This window comes from Pseudorca crassidens, chromosome 15 (assembly GCF_039906515.1).
Source record: "Pseudorca crassidens isolate mPseCra1 chromosome 15, mPseCra1.hap1, whole genome shotgun sequence".
NCBI classification, from domain to species: domain Eukaryota; kingdom Metazoa; phylum Chordata; class Mammalia; order Artiodactyla; family Delphinidae; genus Pseudorca; species Pseudorca crassidens.
Window position 1 is genome coordinate 8,381,293 of NC_090310.1, and position 27,488 is coordinate 8,408,780.

Here is a 27,488-nt window from a genome sequence, read left to right on the forward strand (position 1 = left end):
AGTGAACACGCCCCATCTCCCCAATCCCCCCATGGCGTGCTATTTTATCTCGGAAATACGGTCCAGGGCTGAGGCCCTGGCCCCCTCCCCCAGTAATTTCCCGAAGAATATGGGGCGGGGCCGTGAATCAGCACTCGCTCGGACACTGGCAGCCTTCGTCCCCGCCAGGGGTCCCCAGCGGCCGCGGAATTAGACCCCCCCCACCCCGAATCCTCCTCCATCTGCGCGCTATGACCACTGGGAGATGTAGTCTTGACCGCTCCTTTGTCCTTGATCTCCCCAACGTAGCACCTCAGCAGAGGATGAACTACAACTCCCAGGGGCCCAGGCGCCGGGGGTCTGGCAGGGCGGGGGTCTGCATGGCGAGGGGTGGGGGTCGTCTGGAAAAGCTAGGGCGCAGCAACCGGGGTGAAGGGAAAAACGGGGCTTGTTGAGGGGCAGCGGGGAAGAAGGGGACACCCAGAAGGCGGCGGCGAGCTGAGTTGGGGAGGGGCAACCCGAGAAGCGGAGGGGCCGGGGCGGGGCCGGGGCGGGGTGCGCGGGGTGGTGGGCGGGGCCGTCTGCGTCACGCGGCGTGGGCGGGGCCGCAGAGGGTTGTCCGCCCGCGGCACGCACAGCAGCCGCAGCCACCTCGCGCCCGGTCCCGCGGTCGCAGCTCCTTCGCGCCGTCGCCTCAGCCCCTCGCTTCGTGGGTCGGTCCTTCCGGCACACGGGCTCCAGCCGCGCCCGCAGTCGCCCTCCGAGCCCTTCAGGCCGCCCTGGTCTCCTCGCCCGGCCCGACCCAGCCCGTGAAGATGGTGGACCGCGAGCAACTGGTGCAGAAAGCCCGGCTGGCGGAGCAGGCGGAGCGCTACGACGACATGGCCGCGGCCATGAAGAACGTGAGTTTCTCCTCCCCCCCCCCCGCCGCCTCGCCCCAGCCCCTTCGCAGACGCGGGCTTTCGCGGGGTCGACTTGGGGACTAGTCGCCCGTCGCTCCTGCAGGTTGGCCGCCCCAGAGCGGGCTGGGGAGGGTCCTGAGAGCGCTGAGGACCGGGTGTGACGCGGCCTCTCCCCGAGCATTCCCCAGGGCCGGCGGCGCTGCCGCCTCGGCCCTCCCCACGCGCCCGCGCTGGGGCGGGGTCTTGGAGGGCTGGTCTCGGGAGCGGGGTCTCTGGCCGCTGCGCCTCCGGGTCTGCTGGGGACCTGAGCAGGGGCCGTGCGCATCCTTTGTGCCCCACTTCCCCTCCTCCCAGCCTGGCCGTGTGGGGGCGGGGGACCGCATGGATGCGGTTCCTCTTTTCTCCCTGATGTCTGGGCGGCGCCTTTCCCATTCACTCAGCAGGTCTCCCGGTTTTCTGATACTCCCCCCCTCCCCAAATCTTCCCACTGCCTCTCCAGACAGATCCTTTAGGACCTCCCCGGGAAAAATGTAGGCTGTCCTGAAAACCTGGGCTCCAAGATGCAAAATCGAAACCTCCTTGCTCACGTTTTTCTTAACAAAAGGCTCCTCTTTCTGCATGCCCCAAAGCAAGTCCTCTTGCTTTTAGGAAGGGGGCACGTTTGTCTCGCTAGCGTTTTCATTGATTGTTCTCAATATGTCATCTCCTTGTTTTCCTACGGCTTTCGTATTGAAAAGTGTTGGTATTGTCTTTAAAACAAAGGTTGTGAATTTAGCTGACTAGTTCAGTTTGTGATATATGCTGTTTCTTTTTTAAATATAGGCACACATTTGTCGAAATTCCTATAAGTTGAAAAAATATTCTCCGATCTGATATTGCAAACAAAGCCGTGGTGGGAGGCAGTATCAAGTCATTCCAGAAGATTCTGCATTTGTCGTATTGCAGAGAGCCTAGACTGGGTGGAGGCTGGGAGGAGTTATTTTAAAGGGGAAAAAGTCTTCTTTTTTTTTTTTTAATTTGTTTTGTTAGATGCATCTGAAGCTTAAAAAAAAAAAACTAGCGCATCCTCAATGCTGATGAAAAGAGAATACTGATCTCCAGTTGTCGCATTTTGCAGATTCCTGCTTGTATTGCACCATTTTGTCAGTAACACTATATTCACCTAATGGGTGGTCAACCAGTTTGATATTAGAGGATTGGGGAAGTATTGAGCATTATTAAATGAAACGTAAAATTATCTAATGATTCCGGTCTCCCACTATTTTCATATCTAACTTCCTGCCTTATGTAACAAAGGTTTTAAAACGCATCTCCAGTGTGCAGCGGATGGAGGAGTGTACCTTGCCTGTTAAACCTCTTTAATGAAGCAGTATAGGTATTGCAGATTAATTCTTGAATAACTTTACTGGTTCACAGAAGACGACAATGCTGATGCCTGTGTATTTAAGCCAGATACATTAACAAAGAAGATTTTTATCTCATTAAGGAAGAGAATTGATTCTGACATTTGGAGTACTGCTGTATTAATATTATTGCCACAGTTGCTGTCCTTAAAGCTCAAATGATGTAAGTTGCACTTTAGCAGATATCAGTATCTTTAGTTAACATTACTTAGACTCTTCTAATTTTTCCATATTTCTAGTTTCACAGGAAAGCGAGTGACCTCGCTCCTATATCCATAGCAACCCAGTGATGTCACACACAATGACACAGAGGCTGCAATGCACCTAATGGGTTGGTAGGGAGTATGCAGATGGCATTTGTCCAAGGTAATGCAGAAATTAGCAGATAAGCCAGGTGGAATTGAGCATTTTGTCTTCCACCGGATGAGAATTGGTCCTCCAAATAAGAATTTCATTTATCCTTAGATGTGCAAATCAGGGATGTCTGGCTATGCCTGTTCACCTGCGTATTTGTAGTTTTCTCAAAAGTTTATAAGATACAGTCGTGGTTTTAAACATTTGTTAAAATTGGGCAATGAAGGAATAAAGATAGAAGTTTTAAACAAGAATATGTTTTATGCTCATAGTGCAGGGATGAGCTGTATACATGGGTTTATTGCAAATTATTAACTCGGCAGGTTTTAATAAAAACCTTAAAAAAATTATGACTTCCTGCTGGGGCATTTTCAGTAAACGTTAGGGAATGAGAATCCCTTACAGAACAATTTACCTTGGGATTTGGAAAAGTTCTCTTTTGCTGTGTTTATGTTTCTGCTCCTTAACTGAGTGTGCAGGAAAAAACAGTTTATAAAATATAGCAGACCTTTTCCAAATCTGTTTACCATGATTTTGAGGAATTAGGCTTACCTCTGATCTGCATTTTCCTCATCTGTAAAATGGGTCAACACCTGCTTGACAAAGTTGTTAGGATTAAATAAAAAATATAGTAGGTGCTTAAGAAAAGGTAACTATTTATAAAACTTTGTTTCTTCCTTTGTTTATAAAGATCATCTCATCAGAGAATTTGGAAAATACAGGAAGATACAAAGAAAATACTCAGTTCTACCACTTGAGTTCTCTTCTAAGGCTGAAGTCATCCAGATGCTAGCGTGATTAAAGTTATTTGCATCGGATGAAGTTACCCTAGTAGTAAAGAGTTAGGACCTGTGATAGTTGTAGGTGGGTGACCAGGATAGAGGTAAAATGGTGTATTCTGGAAAGGAGGAAAGAAGGAAGTTTAGTCTTTTAAGACACATGTGTAGGCTTATATCTAAAAAGAGCAAACACCTAGATGTTTCCTACTTGTTAGACAATACTGACTTGTCCTTTGGATTTTAATAGCCTCTTGAGAAGTTAATATTCTAAGTAGGCTACTGGTACTTTCCGGGGGGGGGGGAGGGCGGGCAGAAAAGGTTCTGGGCTAGTAACTTTGTTGAAGTTACTGGGTTAAGCAGTTTAACTCGGGTGTGTTGGGGGGCATTAGTGGCAAAAGGCTATCTTAATTATATAAAAAAGTCTTCGTGGTGGAATCGATATACTTAAAAAGGTTTTACAATGTTAAATATTCTGTTTTTCCTACTAGCTCTTCCAGGAGGCTAGATCAATAGCCATTATCACTAATGGAGTAATGACACCTCTTTAGACTCTTCAGAAGTGGAGTTCTGCCAGCCATTATTATAATCAAAGTCATGTGGTTTCAGTTGTTCTCTTTGGGGTGGAAAGAATACAGATGACAGTTTGCTTTTTATGTTAACCTTCACAGTAACTGAAATGACTCTTAAGTGCCTTTTCTAATTATTTAAGCAATTTCATGTGTATCTTTTGGATTATATTAAGATAAAAGATGTTGCTGAATGTGCATCCTCATTACGGTTCTTTGGATTAACTGCAGACCCTAGGGAGGATTTCATCCCCTAGTACTTGGAGGAAGCCTTATTTATTTATTAAACCAAACTCTAAATTATTAAAAAGTGGAGGAAATGATTTTGTTTTTATTGAGGTAAAAGTCACAACATAAACTGACCACTTTCAAGTGTACAATTCAGTAGCATTCAGTACATTCACAATGATGTGCAGCCATCACCTCTAGAAAAAATAGGAAAATGATATTTTTAAAAAGTGATGATGGTCTGGCTATAGCTGGCTGGATTTCAGCACATTACTGATTCAGGAATGTGTCAATAGTGCAGGGCTCACAGCCAGTGGTAATCAGTATCCCTTTCTCTTTGTTTTCTAACATCCGAACCGTTCAGCATAAATTGAAAAGGGGACTTATTTTGGCTAGATTTGTATTTCCATTTAAAAAGTTACAGAGCTTAAAAACTATACGTTGCTCACACAAATGAATAAGAACAATTTACCTGAAATCGGAGCAAACTATTAACTATTTGGAGATTATAGGAATTTTGCTGGTGTTCTTATCATCACTCATTTTCCACCCCAAGACTGACTTTGTTAGACACACTTGCCCTGCTGTGTGGCCCGGGTTCCTGCTGTGCTGAGAGTGGTGAGCTATTCAAGCATGGGCTTCTCCTAAATAAGATGTTAAATACATTGTTTTTGGTGTTTCTGAGGCTGCCAGGAACAACTTCTTGTCTCCAGTATCACCAGCCCTAACAGTTTTATCTGGCAGGGCATCTGATTCTTTCGTGTTCCTACCAGATTCCATGAGATGTGGAAAAAAAGAAGCAAAGACCACTTTATATGTTTAATAGTCAAAGGGAAAAAAATCACATATAAACCATTGTCTTTTGTCTTATTTTCTAAGCTCTGTTTGTTAGAGCTTGACCAGATATTCGAGACTGTAATTATAGGGAACCTGTATTTGTTGCCTTTCTAGGCTATCAAGGCTATCAACATGAGCTGCCTTATGGCCTTTCCTGTCATAATCATTTTTCTGCTGTCTTCCCCACATTCCATTTTAGGTATTACCTATCATTTTGGTTTAGTACCAGACCATATTATCTTGCTTTAGACTGGCACTTGAAATTTTGATTTTACTAATTTATGAATTTGAGTCATAAAAAAACAGTTACATGAAAAGTGATCAACAAAAATTCCCAAAAGAAAGCTTTAATTTTAAGATAAATGGTTAAATTTATTTGGTTCCATGATTTTACAGAAACAATAAAAATTTGTAAATCTTGTAAGACTTTGCATCAGTCTTTTTTTTTCTTCCTTTTAAAAGAACTCGTGAAGTCTAAACCAAATGTTCATCAGCATATCACTTGTAAGAGTGTCCCACGGAGGTAGATTTTTCTTTACCTAAGTTGAATAATGTGGTGCATAGCATTAGTTGCGTTGTGAATAAGTAGATAGAAATGAGAGTGTTCTTACATATGTAGATTTTTAATATGACATTTTTTAAAAATTCCAAGTAAACTCATTGGTCTTATCCTTTTAATCTTTGAAACGATACCTTATTTTTGGAGAGGTGTAAAGCCAAACTTGTTGAGTAGGACCCAGGTGTAGTGTCAGCTTTTCCCTCTTAATAATTCTGTTGCTAGAACAGGGGTGCCAGAGCTGGGGATATGACAGTGACGACAGTGGGCAGCTGAACATGTAATGACAGTAGTGCGAGAGGAATCCCTCATCCACCCTCCCCCACTGCCGAGTATGAAGAGCAGCTGTGGTGGTGTGAGAAGTGAGAGAAGGCTAAGAGGTAACAAGAGGAAGGCTTTGAAAAAGAAGGTTTGTTTTGAAGAGAGATCATTTAAAACTTCTTTAGCTTTCTGGAAGGAGTTATTAATATGGCACTTAAGCTACCGTATTCAAATAACCAAGATCTAGGAAACAAAGTTGCCTATGGTGCCAGTACATTAAGGATGTGGAAATAAGCTTAAAATATTTTTGACTGAATTGTTTCAATTCAGTACTATTAAGTTCAACACAATGCTCCTTTTGTATGGGTCTAACATGAAATAGTGAATGAGTATGTCTTTGCAGCAGAAGCCCAGGATGGATAGTCGCCATGCAAGCAATCCCATACTCCCGCCAGGACATTCTTACATGAGGGCCTGCCTGGCATGGCTAGACCCGGTGGATAGATGTTATTTTCAAATCATACTCCACTCTTCACATATGACTCACCTCTGGTCTTTCTAACTACATCTGTGTAGTAAAAATAGAGACTTAAAGTTGAGACTATATATATATATATATATTTTTTTTTTTTTTTTTTTTTTTTTTACGGTACGCGGGCCTCTCACTGTTGTGGCCTCTCCCGTTGCGGAGCACAGGCTCAGCGGCCATGGCTCACGGGCCCAGCCGCTCCGTGGCATGTGGGATCTTCCCGGACTGGGGCACGAATCCGTGTCCCCTGCATCGGCAGGCAGGCTCCCAACCACTGCGCCACCAGGGAAGCCCAGACACTATATTTTTTTTCTAGTAGTTTGAAAATGACCCAGTGCGTGAGGATAAGGAGAAATAACAAGATAGGGTAAGAACAGCAGAACAGCATTCCGCAGACAAGGAAAGCTGGTGGGGACAAGTGAGTAGGGAAGAAAAATTTTAGAATATCTTGATTTGGGGATGCTCTGATCTTCTAAGGGACTCTGGTTTTTGGAAGGCTGTTATCAGTGGGACAGACCACTGATGACAAAAATGTCTGGCCTTTAGGACGCTAGAAAAATGACAAGTATCACCATAATAGTTCCCTATGCAGGGATATTTCCATCATGTCTTTCTGCAGGGTTTTGCACCTTGCATTTTCTCCCCTTGATATTTCAAGGATATTTTCTTCTGTTATCAGTATTTTCAGTGGCTGAACAGTCCTTTGGGTGTGTCATAATTTAATTTTTATTTAGCATTTAGGCCGTTTCCAAATTTATAAATAATATTGCCATGAATATCTTTGTGCCTAAAGCTTTCAACACAGATTGTATATTAGGACAGAGACCCCAAAGTGGAATTTTTGAAAGAATTGCTAAGAATTTTTAAGGAACTTGAAACCATCACTAGCACTGGTATGTATCTCAAAAGTTTTGGAAGATGTACTTGTTTGGATAGATAGTACATACACATGGTTCAAAGTTCAAGGATACCCTATTGCCCTTTCTGCTCCAGAAAGAGAAAATGAGGTTGAAACAGGGGAAAGTTTAACTGCAAGCTTATTTGTGGCAAGCCTCTCTTCTGCTTTCTTGTGGTTGGAATGAGTACCTTTTTTAAAAATTAAAAAAAACAAAACAAAAAAAAACTAATATGGTAACTTTCAAGTATATGCAAAATAAAGATAATAGCATGATATAACTCCATATAACCAGTTTCACCGTTTGTCAGCATATTGGCCAATCTTCTGTCTATATACTTTACTACTGTTCTGGTCCCCTTGGTATTTACCATCTTGCAAGATGGTTTTTTATTGACCTAAAATTACGCCTTATTTCCCACAAATGTTCCAGTTACCAGGAAGATCTCTTTATATTCAGATTTGGCAACCTCAAAGTGTAGTTTCTTGCTTAAAGCATATAATCCAGGTGGCAGATAATTTTTTCCTTGATTTTAAGAGGAGTGTTTCTCTCAGCTGACATCCCAAGTGCTGCTTCCTGTCAGCCTTTGCTCATGAGGAGGAGGAAAGGCTGGATGGGTCACGAGTGGGGAGAGGAAAGGTGGTGCTGTGTCAGGTAGGTTTAGAGAAGGGTTTTATCATTACTGCACTGTTTTTTACTGCCTTTTTTGGGAAAGGGACAACAAAGGCTGATATCTTTTGTCAGTTCTGGCTTTCATCACCAATCTGATAGAAGTGCTAAAACCCAGTTGATTTGTTGAGGGCGATGTGGATAAACAAGTTTTGCTTTTGTTTGGTTTTGTTGCTTGCCAAGCATTTTAAAAAAATCATTTTTGCCTTAAAGTTATCATGGTACTGGTTGTAGGTATGAGTAGGTAGGTAGGTAGGTAGATAGATACGTACATACACTAGCTGTCTGGGCCCGGACACCTTGGGTTTGAATTCCATGCTCAGAAGTATGGAGTTGACTAGTTTATTGATATCAGTAATATAGGTGAGTATACTGCCGTTTTATTTTTTTACCATTCGAAGGTCCTGCAGAAAAAGGCTAGATTTTTGGAACCATTTATTGAGGAAGAGAAAACAACATGGTAAACTTCAAACAGCTATAGTAATGAATTGAACATTAAAATTGCATAAAATATATTTCTATTAACATTACTTATTTAGAACTCTGTCTAGCATATAGATTTTCAAAAACACTGAATTATAGCTAGTTCTTATTTTGGATTTATGGTACTCTTGCATTTTGATCATGTTTTTCTCTTCATAATCTGGCTGGCTGTATAAATACATATATTTTTTAATGAAGGATGATTAAGACTAGCTTTTTAGCAAGTGTTTACATCTGTTGTGAAAATCACGTCAGTACTATAATTTACTAAGCTGTTATGACATAGCATTACTCTGAAATGTTGATGAGTTCCACTACACAGTGGAAAACCTAGTGTACTTTTGGGTATGACTTTTTTCACATCTGTTCTATAGACTTCTGCACTGACTATAATATTTTTGGGAAGACAAGATTTTGGGGGGGGGTACGCGGGCCTCTCACTGTTGTGGCCCCTCCCGCCGCGGAGCGCAGGCTCCGGACGCGCAGGCTCAGCGGCCATGGCTCACAGGCCCAGCCGCTCCACGGCATGTGGGATCCTCCTGGACCGGGGCACGAACCCGTGTCCCCTGCATCGGCAGGCGGACTCTCAACCACTGCGCCACCAGGGAAGCCCGGAAGACAAAATTTTAAGTTACACACTCTCAGATTAAAATACTGCAATATAGTTGGACATTTACTGTCACTTGGGAAGCATCTTTCTATACTTTTCCCATTTAATTTCACAACAGTTTTATAAAGTGATGGTCCCATTTTACAGGTGGAAATGTTTAAGTAATTTGCTTATTAAGGCTTGAGTTAAAAGTATTTTTCCTAAATCTCGGCCTCTTTTAAAAGGTTTTTTAGTTTTCAAAAAGGAGTCAAAGGTGAAGTGTATACATGGATACTGGTAATCTTTTAGCTCTTGTCTCAGTGATCTGTTTTCATTAATTTTAGTCAATGTTCCATTGTTTGCAGAAGCTCTGAAATTCCTTCAAACTGCTGTATATTTAATATTTTTCCACTTGGTTATGCTTGAGAGGGTTGTTATGTAATCCAGGTTTTTAATACAGAACAAACTTCTTTAGGACAGCCCTAAGATGAAATACTCAATATGAGTGTAATCTTTCTTCTAGAAAATATTTGGTCCCATGATTGTGGTTTGTTTTAAATACCATTTAACAAAGGAGAACTTGCAGTTTTTAGCATAAGGAGGTAAGTACCATGCTTTTGCCATTGGAGTCTTACAGGTATGGCCAAGAAGTGAAAGGATGCTACTCAAACTGAATGGAAGAGTATACCTCACTTGAAAGAGGTGGGAGGAAGCTGTGACTTTTTTGTACATCAAAGATAATATGGGCTTGTGTGGAATTCACAAACTGGAATGTGGAAACATGTTTTGAGGGGATTTAAGTGAAGATCAAAGGAAGAAAAGAATGTTAACTTGAATATTTTGTAGATGTTCTAGGCAGTGGAAGAAGTGAATGGTACTGATCCAGAATTCACACAGGGAAGGTAGAGTTGTGAGGGGATTATTGAACGTCTGTGGGAACCTTCTACACACAGAAAGTGAAGGTCAGCCCAGTGTTGTGGTATCAGGACACTGATGTCACCCTGAGCATCAGGGGAGATTTCCTAGAGAAATGATAGCAGAGCAGTGAGGGGTGGATGTTGAGGGGAGGGGAAAGGCTGGAGGAAGGAGTGTCCAGGCAGAGGGAATAGCATTGTTTAGTTGCAGAATGTACAGGGGGCAGAATCTGTTGCATGATTGATCCAGTCACTACTGGTTGCGCTGAGAGAATGTTAGGAAATGAGTCCAGAGAGGTAAATAGGGGCAGGAGCCAGTTCATGAAGGGCCTTGTGGAGTTTGGGTTTTTTTCTTAGGCTTTGGAGAGTCATTGAAGGGTTTCAGGCAGAAGAGGATCATTGTCCGGTTTTTGGTTTGGAGAGAACCTTGGCAGCAGTGTGGAAGTTGAAGAGGAGGACAGTGCGGCAGAGGGACAAGACTGATTAGTATTGCAGGGTCTGCTCTGAAGGTATGAGGACCAGGACATGGACAGTGACGGCAGATTTGAGAGAGAGAGAATTTGATGGCTGGAGATGGGAGTAGGAGGAAGGAGAAATGATGGGGAAGATCAAGTCAGTTGCCGGCATGCTGTGTTTGAGGAAACATTTAAGTGGCGGTAAATGGAAGCATCATGGCTACAAGTTAATTCATGAAAAGCTCTTAAAACAGGGCCTGGCACAGGTTAAGCACTCAGTGTTACTTATTATTCATTAAGTAAATAAATATTTATTTAGGAACCACTAACGGCCAGGTTCTAGTCTCAGACCTGGAGGATATAATATCCCCTGCCCTCACAGAACTAACATTCTAGTGGGAGTCTCCTACCAGGCATAGTAAGGTCACCTAGGCAAAATTGAGAGCTGAAGTCAAAGTGAACCCTGGGGAATCCCACTTCAGTAGTGACTGGAACGAGGAAGAAAAGACTAAGTAGATGGTGATAGAAAACCAAGAAAGAAAGCTAACAAAGTGGACAAGAGTGTCAAGAAAGGGGGATTAGTCCGCAGTGTTATAGATCCCTTACGAATTAAGATTAAGACATAAGAGAACATGGGATATGTGAGGTAGGAAGACAGTTGATGACAGTGGTAATGGGGTGAGCAGTGAATGAAAGGTGAAGAAATGGTAACAAGTATAGGCTAATTTTCAGAAACTTGATTTTGAAGGAAACATGTGATTAAAAGGCATCATTTATTTTATTTTTTTTTCTCTGCGGTACGCAGGCCTCCCACTGCTGTGGCCTCCCCCGCTGGCTCCGGACGCGCAGGCTTAGTGGTCATGGCTCACGGGCCCAACCGCTCCACAGCACGCGGGATCCTCCCAGACCGGGGTACGAACCCACGTCCCCTGCATTGGCAGGCAGACTCCAACCACTGAGCCACCAGGGAAGCCCCGGCATTGTTTATTTTAAACCTCAACTTGGACTACATGTTAATGGGAAAGTACAGGAAAGAGAGTGACTGATGGGAATATCTTGAGAGGGAAGAAGCATCTTGTTTGCATACAGGGAGGAGGCGGCAGTGGTAGGGGCAGTTGTTTGTCAAGTAAAGGCCTTTGGTCACTTTCCTTTGAGGAGGCAGTAGTGAGCAAGGGTTGCCAGGCAGTGAGTGCTAAGGGCCCTGCTGAGGTTAAAAAGCCTTAATTTGTAGTGATTACAATCTAGTTTTTTTTGGTCTCTCCCTCTCCCCTACCCCACACCATATTTTGGGTATAAGAGTTGAAAGCAGGCTGGGTGGCTCTATTGATGGAGAATTTGGGTGTTTAGAGATGGTATAGCAGAAGGACAAGGCATAGGAATGTTGATATTAATGCAAAAATAATTGAATTTGATGGATCTTGATGAACCTTACAAGGAGGAAATAAAACCTAAAGGAAAGGGGCTGAGGAAAAAGGAGAGGGCTCAAGAGCGAGTCTAGTAGGTGGAAGTGAGGACTGGTAACATTGCAGGGTAGGTAGGCGTTTGGTTTTATTATTTTTTACTTGTTTTGGCCGTGCCGCACAGCTTGCAGGACCTCAGTTCCCCGACCAGGGATTGAACCCAGGCCACGGCAGTGAGAGCTCCGAGTCCTAACCACTGGACCACAAGGGAACTCCCCTTTTTAAAACATTTTTTATTTTTTAATTTTGTTTATTTCTTTTTGCTTTATTTATTTAAAATATTTATCTTGGCCGCACCTCTTAGTTCCCTGACCAGTGAAATCGCCGTGTCCTAACCAGTGGACTGCCCAGGAACTCGCAGGAGTTTGATTTTAAAAGTGAATGGTTGGGGGTGGGGCGGGGGGATAAATTAGGAGTTTGGGATTAACGTATGCACATTACATAAAATAATCAACAAGGACCTACTCAATATCCTGTAATAACCTGTATGGGAAGAGACTGCAGAGAATGGATACATGTGTATGTCTAACTGAGTCACTTTGCTGTACGCCTGGAACTAACACAGCATTGTAAATCAACTATACTCCAATATAAAATAAAAATTTAAAAAATGAATGGTTGTGAGTGAGGTTAAAGGTGTGGTTTGGGGATAAGTTGTCAGAATCGATGAGATAACTGAACTGTTGTTCAGAATTAATTTGAGGGAGTAGCCTTGGATAAGGAGGTAGGGCCAGAGGTCTGGATACAGGTAAACAATCTCAAAGAAAGTGAACATGACATTGATTCTAGGAGAAATTTTAGAAGCACAGAAAAGGCATGAAAGAGAAGATTGTGAGGGAGTCAGTATGGGCTTGTATAAGAACCTGCATAACTAATTTTGATTTAACTAATTTTTATTTTTTAAAAATATTTATTTATTTGGTTGCACCGGGTCTTAGTTGTGCCAGGCGGGCTCCTTAGTTGAGGCTCCAGTTAACTAATTTTTAGAATAGTGTTATTTGACTGCTAGCCAAGGGAGTGCTAGAGCATAGTATATCTATTTCCTGATTTGTGAGGTTAAATGGTGAGCTGCAGAGCTTTGGCATTTGTCCCGGTTGTTGAAAAGTGAGATCAGACTGGAGCAATGGGTGGAATCTCGGCTAATGAAGTGGCCTTGTTTTTGCTTCAGGTCCTGTACCTTGACCCTAAAATTCAACTGTTCGTTACATTTGATGCAGGTGGCACTTAACAATAGCCATCTTAATGTTCGTTAAGTTTTTGTTTGTATCAAACTACCTAAAGCAAATATTTCTTGTTTATCACAGTTCTTTATACTGGCCAGGTAGTTTGGGTCTAGACTTGCTCCTGTGGGGCCGGAATAACTATGAAGAGGTAAAGGCCTCTCATCTCCAGGTTAACCCAGGCTTCTTTGCCTGGGGAAGGTTCCCAGCAGCGAGTCCTGATTCACAAGCACTTTTCAGGCCTTTGCTTACCTCATACTTGCTAATGTTCTACTAGCCAAAGCAAGTCTCCTGATCAAGTTCAGATTATAGAGTTGGGGAAATGTAGTTCTTGATGGAAGTTCTTGATGGAAGGAGCTGCGAAATCATTTAAAAGGAAGGAGATATACACAGGGTTGGAGGGAGTTATTAGGGCCATTTATGCAAACAGTCGGGGCTGGATACAGCCTATGTAGATTCATGTCACTTAAAACATTTGGAAGTGACAGTTTAGGTACTGTGGTTGATTCACTGCTGAGTGAAGTGTGCTACCTGCCCTTAAGCACTTTAGTCCTTTTAGGAGAAAGAAAGGTATACAGTTAAACTACAAGGCATTAGATATAAGCAGTATAATAACTGCAAGGTGAAAGTTACACACAGAGTAAGCAGTAGTTAGTTCTGCCTGAGGAATTTTCAGGCTTCAGGAAGTAAGTGTAGTATTTGAATTAGGGCTTAAAAGATGACATATAGAGAATTTTTCTTCATAGTTCTGGAAGTGCGTTTTAGGTGGTTGGAAAAGCATGATAGCAGAGGAGTGTGTAATATGAGGAAGACTGCGAGACCTGGGTCTGGGTATTGATGACTTGAAGCAGGGCTCTATTGATATTTGGGCCAAATTATTCTTTGCTCTTGTATGTGGCTGACCTGTGCATTGTAGGATGTTCACCAGCATGCCTGGCCTCTGCCTGGTAGATAATATCTAAATAGAGCTGCTTTTAAAATGCACTGTACCATAGGTTATACAGCATTTTCAAATACACCAGCTTATTTACCTTCTTCCCCCTGCCCCCCTCCCCCCCAGAAAAAGCAGATCTATGGTAAAACTAGCAGTTATAAATGTTAGTTCATTTGTGCTGAATTCAGAAAATAGCCCGGCTAAAGTGTGAAGTGTTGTATTCTAAATAGCAGACTGACGAGTACTGACAAGAGTACTGGCAAATTTGGGGGGAAAGAGTCAGGATGATGAGGGGAGTTGTATCTAGATCATAGAAACAGTTAAGTAGAGAAGACCTAGGGGTATGAGGACTATCTATTTGAAGAAGTGATTCTGGCCCCAAGAAATAAAATTCTTAAGGCTAGCGACTGGCAGTTTTAGGGGAGATAAACTTAGCTTTATCTTCAAGTCAGGTACTTCTGATGTTACTCTCTAAAGGTGGATTTAGGCAGAATTCTCACAGGTGTCCAAGTAGAGGGTTGGAAGAGCACCCAGCAGGGTCTGCAAGAGGGAGGGGAGCACCGCTTTGGGTTTGTGTGTGGATTATCTGTAATTTGAGAAGTTGTTATTTTAGTATATTTCTCTCCGGCCTTTTTTCCCCATAGTGGCAGAATTGAATTGCTTCATAATGAAGAATACCCATGGTAGGGAATGTAAAATTCTTATCCCTTTTCAAGTTTGCTTAACTATATCTGAGCAATAGAGATAACGCGCTCGTTCTCATTTTTGGCGAGGCTATTGAGAAATATTAACCTATGTCAAACTACGTAGTTTATTTGAAAGCACAAGAGGAGGATTAAATAAGAGGTAGAGGTTCATGCTGTATTATAGTGGGTTTTCTTTGTAACAGCCCACATGTTATGAAGTATTTGGAATTCTGAACTTGTCAGATAAGCTAATTAATTATTGACATGTGTGAAAGTGCTGTAGAGACTATGGCATAGTGCAGCAGTTTTATCTTTATTGAGATATAGTTCACATACCATACAATTCACCCATTTGAAGTGTACAGTTCACTGGTTTTTAGTGTGTTCAGAGTTTTGTAAGCATCACTAGTATCTAAATACAGAACATTGTCACCTCCGCAGAAGAAACCCTGTACCATTAGCAAGCTGTCACTGCCCTCTGCCCTGCCTCCCCCCCCCCCAACAAAAAGAGCTCTAAGCAACCACTAATCTATTTTCTGTTTTTATAGATTTGCCTGCTTGGGACATTTCATGTAACTGGAATCATAATGTGTGGTCATTGGTGATAGGCTTCTTTCACTAGCCTAATATTTTTATTGTCATCCATGTGGTACCATGTATCAGAACTTCATTCCTTTTTATGCCTGAATAATATTCCATTGTATGGATAATGCTACATTTAACTTATCTTTTCATCTGTTGACATTTGGATTGCTTCCACTTTTTGGCTGTTTTAACTAATGCTGCTGGAAACATTTGTGTGCAAGTTTTTGTGTGGATCTCATGTTTTCATTTCTTTTGTATATACCTAGGAGTGGAATTGCTGAGTCACGTGGTAACTCAACATTTTGAGGAACATTGTCCTGCAGTTCTTAACCTGGAGAAGTAGACATGTGTGGATCCCATGCAATACTGAATCTTCGAGGGTTAGGGCTGCTAGGGAGAGTGTTTTACAAAAAGCTCCTCCTTGGTTAAGAACCAGTCATATAGTGGAAAGCATATGAGATTTTGAGCCATGAGATTTGCATTCCCTTCTTTGGCTCTGAGCCTTAATTTTCTAAACTCTAAAATGGAAATAACAGTACTAAATCATAAAGGGTTATCTGGAGGACCAAGGAGGTATTATAATTTTAGTGAAGATCTCATTTTTGATACTACAAAAGTTATTTAGAAAAATACGGAATAGATGAATACTTCTTAACATGATAGAAGTATCTTTTAAACAAAGAGTTGGTATTTAAGAATGAAACACTGGACGTATTCCATTAAATTCAAAATGGAACAGAGATGCACATTATAAGCATTATTAATATTGTCCTTGTCCTTGCGGTAGATGTGATACAGTATAAGAAATCTAACCACGGGAAAGGACAAGTGATATTTGGAAACCATAAAATTAGGTAGGGAGTAAACTGGAAAAATGTTAGAATTAGTAATTAGTTCAATGAAACAGGGCTGAAATCTATAGTATGTATTTCATATATCAGCCCTAATCTGTATAAAGATATAATGAAAGATTTTTATGCAACTAAGTTTTGGGTTTTTTTGTGTTTTAAGGTATTTTTGGTAGAAGCGAGGTGGTGAGCGCAAAGCAGCAGGTGTGGGTTTGAGTTATTTACATCAGTAAACTTGTTTACATAAAACTGCTGGCTTTGAGCTTTTTTTGAAAACTTGGTTTTCAAAATTGACTTTAAACTTTAATCGTGGGTGTGATTAACTGGGTAAATTATGGAGAGGGTTTGTTTGAATAGGTACTACTGGTAACAGGTCAAAATTCAACCTCCTCAACCTTGACTGCCTCCCAGCCACTCTGTTTTCAGACCCTTCTAGAAATACAGTGAGAGCATACAAATTCCTTATTAATGGCTACCTAGAACTCTGTTGTATGGATGTTTCGTAATCTAGCCAGACTTCCATCGAGGACCATTTAGGTGGTTCCAAGACTTTAGCTGCTACAGATGATGGCAGTGAATCAGTTTCTAGAAGTGGAATGGCAGAGTCAGAAGTTTTCTTAGTATTTGTAATTCTGATAGCTGTTCCCAATTGCCCTCCATAAAGTTTGTACTAATTTACGGTTTCCAACAATGGATGCGAGTGCCTGTTTATCCACAGCATCAGCCTTCACAGCGAGTCATCAAAGTTTAAGTTCTGCCAGTCTGATTGGAGAAAAATTAGCATTTATAAAATGAATGAATTTGAGTACTCTACTTACATTTTCCTTTTTCTTTTTCAATTGTCCACTCCTTTTGCTCACTTTTCTATTACTGATTGGTCTTAAATTCCTTTTAGGAAGGTGTTTTTGATTGGCTGTGCCGCTGTGAGGCTTGTGGGATCTTAGTTCCCCAACCAGGGATCAAACCTGGATGCTTGGCAGTGAAAGCACGGGGTTCTGACCAGTGGACCACCAGGGAATTCCCTGCAATAGCATGTCTTAAAGTACATCTTTTTTTATTGGAGTTTAGTTAATTTACAATGCTGTGTTAGTTTCAAGTGTACAGCAAAGTGATTCAATTATACATATATATTTTTTCAGGTCATTATAAGATATTGAGTATAGTTCCCTGTGCCATACAGTACGTCCTTGTTGTAGAAAAGTACATATCTTAATTAAAAAGTACTTCATTGCTAAAAATTGCTAGCCATCAGTCTGACAACACAGGGTTGCCACAAGCCTTCAGTTTGTAAAAAACTGCAGTATCTGTGAAGCGCAGTAAAACAAGGTACAGCCTCTATTAGAGAAACTAGTCCTTTCTCTGTGACATATTGCAAGGTTTACATCTTCAGAGACTCAAGGTGGGAGAAAGAGCACAGGATTTGAAACCAGAGGACCCGAGTTTGTGTCCCTGCCCTGCTGTGTGTTAGCAGTGTGATTTTTGGGAAAAAGTCCGTTGATTTCTCCACATCACACCTGTAAAGTATAATGTCCACCTTGTTGGGTAGTTGTGAAAAGAACATAGGATTTGGTGGCTGTCAGAAAAGCCCAGGTTCTCAGGAAGCTCTCCTCTCATCCATGAGACCTTGAGCTTGGCCCTGAATATGCCATGGAAGTTTCATTTTTCTTCTAGGATGTTCCTCTTCCTGGAATGTTTCCCTTCAGCACAGTTTTTATCCAGGGTCATTGCTACTGGCTTTTATTTATTTATTTTAAATTGGTAAATTTTTGTGTAGGTTTTTTTTTTAATTTATTTATTTTTGGCTGCATTGGGTCTTTGTTGCTGCACGCGGGCTTTCTCTAGTTGTGGCGAGCGGGGGCTATCCTTCGTTGCAGTGCGCGGGCTTCTCATTGCCGTGGCTTCTCTTGTTGCAGAGCACGGGCTCTAGGCGCACAGGCTTCAGTAGTTGTGGCACGAGGGCTCAGTAGTTGTGGCTCACGGGCTCTAGAGCACAGGCTCAGTAGTTGTGGCACACAGGCTTAGTTGCTCTGTGGCATGTGGGATCTTCCCGGACCAGGGCTTGAACCCGTGTCCCCTGCATTGGCAGGCGGATTCTTAACCACTGCGCCACCAGGGAAGTCCCTCTGCTGGCTTCTAAAAGGCCATCTGATGAGCTTTCCAGGCAGAGTTTGAATATGTGTTGAGGGTCCCCAAGACTTACCCCCATGTTCAGTGATCTGCCAGGACTCAGCATATAGCTGTGCTCTTGGCTATGATTTATTACAGTGAAAGGATGCAAAGCTAAATCAACAGAGGGAAAAGGTGCTTGGGGCGAAGATCAGAGTGACCAGGTGCAAATTTTCCAGAGTCTTCTCTCAGGGGACTCACACAGATTGCGTGCGTGAAATGTCTGCTGGGAATCTCATTAGAGACTCAGTACCCAAGGGTTTTTTCGTTTCGTTTTTTTTTTTTTTGATGTTTAAAATGTTTATTGGTATTTTTTTAATAGATCTTTATTGGAGTATAATTGCTTCACACTACTGTGTTAGTTTCTGTTGTACAATGGAGTGAGTCAGCCATATGCATACATGTATCCCCATATCCCCTCCCTCTTGAGCCTCCCTCCCACCCTCCCTGCCCCTCATCCATTGAGGGATGCTCACAAAGGCACTTTCTGCCTAGCACAAACCAAATTCAAGACTCCTAGAAGGAAAACAGGTGTTTAGCATAAACCACATTGTTTGGACAAACATTTTAGGGACAGTGAGCCATTCTTAGTCGTGGATGGTGGGAACCCTTCCAAAATCTTAGTTCTCAGATGCTAGCCAAGGGTCAACTTTGCAAGCAGACCTTTCTAAAGATAGTAGTCTCAAGGCTGTTGTGTTAACTCTTTTTTGTACAGACTGTACTTCAAGTTTGAGGCATTTTGCCCACATGTGCAAGACATGACTTCAGATTATTTTCAGAAATTTTAATTTGAGATTTAGCAGGTCATCTCTAGAATACATGACTAATTTTGTGCAAGCAGAACAGTGTCACATTTACTTGCAGTGGGTTATTCTGCTGCCTGCACAGTATATAGATAACTGTCCATTACATGGACACTGAGACTGATTTTGCACCTTGTCACGTTTTTCTTTTTGGTGTAGGGTGTTCATATATAGCAGTCACTGCATTTACCCTTTTTATGGCCTCTTGGCTCTTTCAGGTGATATCACTCCTAGGACCAAAAATGCTTCATGGGGCCAAATGTTATACCTGGTGTCTGCTAACTCATTTTTTTAATAGACTATTTTTTAGAGCAGTTTTAGGTTCACGGAGGAAAGCACAGAGGTCCTGTATGCCCCCCTGCCCCTCCCCACTGTCAGCATCCCAGCGTAGTATGCTGGTTACCATCAATGGACCTACACTGACTCACCATTAGTATTCAAGTCCATCATTTACATTGGGGTCTTGGTATTGTACATACTGTGCATTTTTACAAGTGTGTAATGACATGTATCCACCATTAGAGTATTGTACAGAATAGTTTCACTGCCCTAAGAATCCTTTTTTCTGCCTGTTCATCCCTCCTATCTTATTTGGATGTGAACAGAATGTAAGTTCTTTGTGGAGATTTTCAGCTTTCCTTAAGTCAAGGCGTCTTACTCACCATCATAAGTTATTGTACAAGATTCGGCTTGATAGAAATACATTTTAAGTAAAGTAAGCTTAATTCAAGTTTCATTTAAGGAGTTTAAACATTTGAAGTTGCACTCATTACAATTTAAGGTTCTCCATAGGTAAGTTGAAGAATTGTGAATGACTTGGTGCTCCAAGACCACAGGGTCAGAAAGTTATCTAAATAGCTTTCCAAGAATCTCATGGGTTGTTCATCTTAGGTAGAGAAGATTTCTCTCCTCATCAACTCTTAGGGGACAACAGTTGATAACTAATTAATATCTGATGCCTTAGCAGCTGGGATTTGGGGAGTTTTATTTCTTAAACTGTTGGTGAGAATAACAGATTTTTCTAACCTTTTTGCTAACAGCTCTCTCGAACTCACTGAAAGAAATTTGAACTTGAGCTAGTATCATAGGAGTTGAGAAGAGAAACCTTAATTTTATTTATTTATTTATTTTTTGCGGTACGCAGGTCTCTCACTGTTGTGGCCTCTCCCATTGCGGAGCACAGGCTCCGGACGCGCAGGCCCAGCGGCCATGGCTCACAGGCCCAGCCGCTCCACGGCATGTGGAATCTTCCCGGACCGGGGCACGAACCCGTGTCCCCTGCATCGGCAGGCGGACTCTCAACCACTGCGCCACCAGGGAAGCCCCTTAATTTTATTTTTAACCAGAACATAAAACTGGAGAATGTACAAACTGTCCACATTTTCCAGTAGCCATGACAGTAAATTTTGGGGACCATATATACAAGTATTGCGTTCTTAGAAACAGTTCAGTGACTGTTTTGAAAGACATTACCTTGCTTCCCAAATGATACATATCTCACATCTTCCTACACTGAATAGGCATTCGATCTTGGTTAAACCTTTTGTGAACACTATGTGGATACTTTTTTTGACCTTTTAAAAAAAGTTATCTTGACTTTTGAAACTAGGATGGTTGGGATCTCTATTTTATTTTAATGTAAAAATCACAGATTATCTCTCATACAATCATTTTGATATTAAGGATTTTTAAAAAAATTCTGATTTAAGGTTTTTAGAGAAATCTTAGTTCCTTTGAGCAGACTTTTTTATTAGAATTAAAGGTTTTCCCCTCTAACATAGTTTTTCAGTGGCAGAGAACATCTGGGTATGTCCCAAATGTGGTTGAGTTACTGTATCTAAAGGTGATGTTGGCATTTCATAATCTCCATGTTCCAGCTTGTCTGAGGCAACTGGACAAATTTTACATAAGCGCAAATGGCTACCTTTGGGCTCTTTAGCCCAACTTTTGCAGCAGGAGACCTAACGGTATAGAGTACTGGTGAGGTAATTTGAGCTTTAAATAGTTGCTGGCTCTTGAAATAAGGATAGCATGATTTAGGGGAAAGGCCAGAACCCGATCTCAGTGGCCTTAGGCATCACAGCTTCTTGCATTGGAGACAGTTATCAGGTTACTCTAGAGGTGGCTAGTCTTCAATATCTGCACATTCATTCAGTGAATATGGGCTGGTGTCCTATGGTATGCGGGCCTCGGGCCTACAGAGGCCTCTCAGCCTGTTTGAAAGCCAGTCTGGGGAGTTATTCCAGGCTATATGATATTAAAGTTTATGGAAAGGAAGTGATGTAAGGGAGCTAAGGACTAGAGAATAGCATGAAATGGAGAAGAGATACTTGATATCTCTTATACATTAGTAGCATTGAGCAGAAGATAAACGAGATGATGTGAGGAATACAGAGGCCTCCTATGGCGAGACTTAAAGTGAAGGGACGTTATTCAAGGTGTTCTCAAAAGTAATTGCTCAAGGGAATTTCCTGGCAGTCCAGTGGTTAGGACTCCGGGCTTTCACTGCCGAGGGCGCAGGTTCAGTCTACCTGGTCAGGGAACTAAGATCCCGCAGGCGCATGACTTGGCCGAATAAAAGAAGTAAATGCTCACATCTCTATAGCACTTCACTGTGTTGGGAGCACTTTATCGTTCATCTGATACACCCTTATAATCTTATGAAAGAGGTAGAAATCTGTGTGCAAACTGAGGCCCAGATAGATGAAATGGCTTGTCCCCAAGGTCACTTAGTAAATGGTGGGACTGGAAAGCCCCAGTCTTCTGGGTTATTTGCATATATGTCAGAAATTGACAGGAGTGACAGTGGCTGAGTGCTGGGAATAGTTTCTCCAAAGTCCAGAAATACATGGGAAATTGGATGTGAGATGATAAGCCTCCTATTCAGGGGAAGCAGTGTTTCCACGGTGGGGGGGTGGGGGGGCGCTCAGAGAGTAAAAAGCACCTCTGTGCTGGTTTCCTTCTGCTCTGAAGTCCAGTAGAACCAGAGCCCTGTTCCCCCACTCTGCATCTGCTTCCCCTAGGCCACCTCTGGCAGAGCTACTGTTGCTGTCTAGTGTAGAGTGGAGAATCAGTAATGCATAGTAAAAGGTTAGCATCAGAAAAACCACTCAAAAAGTTAGGAATTTGAGAGTGTGTTATTTGCTGGATGTTGTGAGAATTAGCAAGCAAAGCATATGGACTAATAAGTATGGTTTACATTCTGATTTGATTGTATCTGAGAGGAACTATTTTACAACCAGTTTCCTTAAGTATAATCCTCTCCCACCCCGACCTCTTCCATGATAAAAGAGGAATACATACCAAATGTAAACGGTCCATACACAGGTAAGTCTCTTGGAATCCCAGCCCTTCCCCCCCCCAGATACTTTAGCTTATCTTTTTGGATTACATCCCAGTACCTTTCACATCTCTGAGTAATACAGTGTTACATGGGTGCTGTGGTTGATCTACACAGGGAACAGGGAGTAGCCAGTTTAACTGGGGGTGGGAGGAGTAGAGCTGGGCAAGATTGCATAGAAGCCATGAGTATAACTTGGTTCTTGACAGTTGTCTAAGTATTTTCCAGGCAGGAGCACTGGTAGTTGTTCTAGGCAGAGGCAGAAGAACAAAGGGCAGAAGTATGAAAGGTTTTTGCAATTAACATGTTACCACTGGAGCGCAGGTACATGAGAGAATGAGGCGAGGAAAGCATCTAGTCTGTTGTAAGTCATAGGAAAGAGCTCATGATCTGGGGTTTCTGATAATGCCGTTGACTTAGTATGTACCAGTCTAGATATGATAGTTAACCAGGCAAATAAAAATGTGACCTCAGAATAGGAAAAAAAGTAAGAGCTCAGTCACTCCTCCTTGTAAAATTTTCTGTTTCATATGGTTGTTAGACACTTAGAGGTGTATGGCTCTGACATCACAGAAATCAGGTAATATAAATTAAATAGTTTTAGTCACTTGATTTAATTTCTTTATTATATGCAGTTGTTTGGTAGTCATAAAAATACACAACATCGGTGTGCCGTTGCTTTAGTGTCCTCAAGGCTCTTAGTGTTTGGGACGACGAAGACCTTCTAGCACAAGTGAAAGAAGCATTAATTCCTGTTGGCCACCTCAGCTCGGAAGTGCTTTGCTCACCTCTCCATTTTATTGCTGTTGTATTCAGACACTACAAACACATGTTCCCCAAGTTGCTAATATGTCAGTGATCAGAGTCAATCCCGTGCCCCCAATTTTGACTTCCTTTCTGGCGTTCGTAATTTATATTATTTTAACATAAGAAAAGTTTCTTTGTTTCTCAAAAGTCAACTTGACGTTGACTGACTATGTTCTCACCCGGTAGGCAAGATACTCTCACCCAAAATGGATGGGACCGACGTTTGGTAGACAGGGCAAGGTTAGGAAGCAGCTGTCATTCTTTTTTCTTAAAAAAACTGATGAGATATATAAGCCATCTATACTTAAAATCCTTAGGATCAGTATGTACGTAATGTTGCATGAGAGACTTGTTGACCTTTTGTAATTTAGATCAAATTTCGATTTTACATGTAAGAGTTAGACTTGATAGTTCTTTCCTGGAACAGCTGTGTGATAATAAGCCTATGTGTCCTTCTCTAGGGAGAAAGCAGGGGTTCAGGCACCATTGAGCCAGTCGCAGGTTTTTCCCTTCTTTGTTGCTCCTTCCCGCTCTATCCCTCTTCCATATAACCACACAGCCCAACTTCTGTTTGTTGATTACTTTAATCAGCTGGTAGACCTCTTTGTGTTTTAGTGGCATAAAGATACGATTAACCCAACTGACATCATCTGTACCATAACAGCTCTTTATTCTTTCCTCCTTAATAGGTGACAGAGCTGAATGAGCCACTGTCCAATGAAGAAAGAAACCTTCTCTCTGTGGCCTACAAGAATGTAGTTGGGGCACGCCGTTCTTCTTGGAGGGTCATCAGTAGCATTGAGCAGAAGACATCTGCAGATGGTAATGAGAAGAAGATAGAGATGGTCCGTGCTTACCGTGAAAAAATAGAGAAGGAATTGGAGGCCGTATGTCAGGATGTGCTGAGCCTGCTGGATAACTACCTGATCAAAAATTGCAGTGAGACCCAGTATGAGAGCAAAGTGTTTTATCTGAAGATGAAAGGGGACTATTACCGCTACCTGGCTGAAGTCGCCACTGGAGAGAAGAGGGCGACCGTCGTGGAGTCATCTGAGAAGGCCTACAGCGAAGCCCATGAGATTAGCAAGGAGCACATGCAGCCCACTCACCCCATTAGATTAGGCCTGGCCCTTAACTACTCCGTTTTCTACTATGAGATCCAGAACGCCCCAGAGCAAGCCTGCCACTTGGCCAAGACCGCTTTTGATGACGCCATTGCTGAGCTCGACACTCTCAACGAGGACTCCTACAAGGACTCCACGCTCATCATGCAGCTCCTCCGAGACAACCTCACGCTCTGGACAAGCGATCAGCAAGACGACGACGGTGGAGAAGGCAACAATTAAGGCCCCCAGGTGGACTGGCAGCACACGCTGATGCTACTACTGCAGTCTTTATTTTTTTCCCATGAGTTGGGGGTCGGGTGGGGGAGGGAAAGGGAGCGATGACCTTCCTAGGGAGAAACCCACGACCTGTCCTGTCTTTGATCGCCTCTTTGACATTTTTGCCAAAATACCACTAGTGGAAAGTCAGGCTAGCTGTGCTGGTATTGGAATAGCAGCCTCACACTGGCATATGGACTGTTCTGTAGATTAATGCAAGTGGAGCTGTCCTTAATTTAACTTATTGCTAGAAAATAGGGTTTTAAGATGAAAAGAAAACTTAAACGGAATAGCCCTCATTCAATAAGTTCTGTGGTTCCAGTAAGGTCTTTTATGTACATATGCTCTTGTCTTTTAAGTTCTGGGTACTTTCTAGCTCATCCGTTTTAGCTGTGCATTTTGTTTTTCAGGGTGTACTCTACCAGACATGGAATAGTTAAAATCCCAAACTGATAGACTTAGAACATAAGGTATATTTATCCTTGTGGTTTAGGCCTTGCCAGTTTTCAGAAGTTTCTGATTAGTTGACAGTATTAACACTAAATTGCAGTTTACAGTATTTCTACATTACAGCCATATGTGACATCAAGCCATTGTGATTGTGTGTTTTTCTTATTTTGGCTTTTACATCCTTATTCAGCCTCATCCAGGTTGGTTTTGCTGTTATCTGTCTCCTAGGCCAAAAGGCTTGCCTGAAGAGAATCAAAGCTACTTTAGGTTTTGTTGAATAGGTGCTTGGCAGATGGCTGTGGGATTTTTGTCCTTCTTTCTTCTTAACTTAAATCCACCACAAAAATGATTAATCACTTTAATAGAAACGTTAAACACCACAAAAATAGAGAAAATTCAGGTCTGTATGTCATTTACTGTGCTGATATTTCCAGAGAAATCCTGATTTTTTTCAGCCGCCATAGCTTCTTCCTCAGGGACTGCACTGCTGTCTCACTCCTCACTTGAGTCTTCCGTACTGTACCTTGTGCCCAGGGCATGCACTCGGGTGGGTTGAAAAGCTGTTGGGTTGTAGAAGTTGGCGGTCGTTTTGAGAAAGTTTGTGGTGCAGTGTGTGAAAATTCAGGTGCTAGGAGCTTACTGGTAGAAAAATCCTAAAGGAAGAGCTCTATTCGTAAACATTCTGTCCAGTTTCAGGAGCCTCGTGTGTCAGTTTTTCCTCCCTGAAAACACTCCTTCCCCAAATAATCATTGTAGGAAAATAAACTAAAATCATTATCAGATAATAAATATTTAACTCCTATTTGACCAAAACTTTTTCTATGTATTTTTTTTCTTTTTAATGAAAGCATAGAATTTGGAAATTCATTTGTGCCATCTGTACACGTTTTAGAGTTGAAGGAAACCACGATGCTATTTCCACAAGTTTGTTTCAGTTAGCCTTAGGTCCTTGGTTCTCATTTTGGATAAGTCTTAACACACGACCTGTTGCATGTGCATTCAGCCTTTTTTATAAAGTCAGTAACTGTGAACTGCTGAGATAGGTAATGACACCAGACTTGTTTGTTTGTTTTATTTAGGCAGGGAGAGGAATGAGTAGTAATTGAGGAAAACCTGACAGTTGCTTTTGCTAAAACGAAAATGGAGCTTCCAGTTGTGAAATGCACGTGTTGACCAGGATCCAGGTGACAGTGAAGATAGAAGAGTGTGACGATGCTCTGTAATGTGGCACAGTTACCCAGCATGACTTTCCTTAGAAGGCCCCCTCCATATGCTAGAGCGGAAGTCCCAACTAACCAAACCTACCAGAAGAACTAACAGAAGAGAGCTTTATAGCTTCTGTGCCCTAACAGGGGCCTAAGGTCAATGCCACGGATGGGAACAGATTTGCGGGGGTGGGGTGGGGGGTTGGTGGGGTTTTCCTTAATTTATCTTCATGTCCAGTGAGCAGTGCTGTGTCCTTCCTTGTAGCATTTGGAAATGATTTACTGGAATTACAAAACCTATTTTTCTTTTAAATTTTAGCTTTGGCTCTGGCTGCTTTTTAGAATAATGCAAGATAAAACCGTGTCTGAGGGCTAAAAATGAAGGAGGGAATGGGAGACTTGATATTTAAGCAGCTTGAATGGTTTATTTTCTTTTCTTTATTTTTAAAGAAATGCACTTGCCTATGATGCTGTCTCTCCAGTGAAATGATTACTCCTCCATTACTCTATTGATACAATATTGTGCATGCTAGTGTTGTATTTCTATACAGTAGCTTGAAATTTATTAACTTATACTGTAGGTGTTATGTATTCCTATGACAAAAAAGAATTAAGTCTTCAAATTTTTTAAAGTTTTTTTAATTTAATTTTTCCTTTTGGGGGTAAAGTTTGCTCTACCAAATAGTGATCGTAACAAATTGATCTGTTTTGGATGTTGCTATAGTGACATGCAGTTATATATTTTGTTTTTAAGGGTGGGGGGGAAGCAAAAGAAACACCAGTGTTAGCTTAATCTTAATGTCTGGTGTTTGTCATGGTGAAATTATAACTATTACAGTGTAGGAGAACAACGAATATGTTCTCTGAATGAGCCTTTGTGCTTTTTGTCATGTTATGCAGTGAACTATTTTTAAGGTCTAATCAGTGATTATTTTTCCAACTCCGTGTTTCTCTAAGGAATTATTTCACACACGGACCATTCTTAGCAGTTTTCCTCAGTGATGGAATATCATGAATGTGAGTCATTATGTAGCTGTCGTACATTGAGCAAATAAACTTACAGATCTGATGTCAGTGCTAGTTTTATTTAATGAGTTGAAATTTTCCTTTGCTTTTGAAGGTTTGATTGGACATGGGTGTTCTCCCCCACTCAAAGAATGAGGTTGGACTGCGGGGGGAAAGGGGCAAAATGGTGTATACTG

General features: G+C 41.9%; 1 protein-coding gene across 1 annotated transcript; it reads left to right on the plus strand.

The window, feature by feature from the left end:
• Window positions 1–630: 630 nt before the first annotated feature.
• Window positions 631–27,360, plus strand: YWHAG (tyrosine 3-monooxygenase/tryptophan 5-monooxygenase activation protein gamma). Its single transcript, XM_067705851.1, has 2 exons — window positions 631–881; window positions 23,939–27,360. Exons 1-2 carry the CDS (start codon window positions 795–797, stop codon window positions 24,593–24,595), a joined length of 744 nt encoding a protein of 247 aa, XP_067561952.1. The 5' UTR covers window positions 631–794; the 3' UTR covers window positions 24,596–27,360.
• Window positions 27,361–27,488: the final 128 nt, after the last annotated feature.